Genomic DNA, 969 nt, shown 5'->3' on the forward strand with positions numbered 1-969 from the left:
ACGTGAGTTGGTCGATGTTGGTAGACTTCTGAGGATCCTTCCTTTCGGTAGCATCGGGCTATGTTTGAACTTTGATAACGACTTGTTAACATCTTCTGATGGCTAACTCATCATCTAGCGCCCATGCCAGTATTAGGTTGTTCACCAGTGATGGTGATTGGCCAGTGGTTCACCTGTATCTCCTTGTCTGAGGCTGACAGTCTTTCAATCTCCTGCTTCCAATCAGCACCTCGCTATCATGTGGCTCACCGCTGGGACTCTTCACCTCATCGTTATGGCTCAGACTATCGCCAGAGGATCGGGCCGAGATGATCAACTGGAGAATATCGACCAGGCCTTCCAGAACTTCACGAAAGAGTGAGATAATCCGTTTCCTTCAGCTTCCAGCTTTTCCATCGCCTATCGCAATTTTTAAAGATACAATAAGAAGTATGAAACGGACGAGCAGTACCAGGTTGCAAAGGCTGCTTTTGCAGAAAGCATGAGAGAGATAGAGGAATTGAGAGCAAATGGTTGGCGGCGGAAGCTCATGTCCTCTCATGTTTATTATTCAGGCGATATAACTCATGAGGTCGGCCTCAATGAATATGCCGATGTACCATCCGGAGTATTCGATAAAGCGTTCCAGTGCGCTACAGATCCGCAGTTTAAAGAAAACCTGCGCTCAGTCACTGCGACTTGTACTATCACCTTGCTCTTGCTCCACTGAAGCAGAAAGATTCCCTCAGACCCACAAGACGAGATAGCAGCTCCTCCCCCGTCGGTTGACTGGGAAGCCGCTGGTGCTTTGGCTCCAGTCAGGATCAATCGACTCGGCTGAACAAATGTGGCGCTTGTTATGCCATCGGCGCTACAGGTAAGCCTCCGATGGCTTTCCATACATCATCACAACCGTCGGTTCCTCTTCAGTCGTTTTGGAGAGCCGTTTCAGATACAGACCGGCATTGCTAAAGTGGTTCCGTTCTCAGT

At 48.9% G+C, this 969-nt stretch overlaps 1 protein-coding gene across 1 annotated transcript; it reads left to right on the plus strand.

Annotated features, from left to right (window-relative positions):
• Nucleotides 1-274: 274 nt before the first annotated feature.
• On the plus strand, nt 275-512 carry Pmar_PMAR015164 (hypothetical protein; the record flags this gene model as incomplete). The annotated part of the gene is made up of 2 exons (XM_002779486.1): nt 275-357; nt 418-512. Coding segments are annotated over 2 exons (178 nt in total), but the record flags the coding sequence as incomplete, so codon positions are not given.
• Nucleotides 513-969: the final 457 nt, after the last annotated feature.

This window comes from Perkinsus marinus (assembly GCF_000006405.1).
Source record: "Perkinsus marinus ATCC 50983 genomic scaffold scf_1104296947000, whole genome shotgun sequence".
Classification (NCBI taxonomy): Eukaryota; Perkinsozoa; order Perkinsida; family Perkinsidae; genus Perkinsus; species Perkinsus marinus.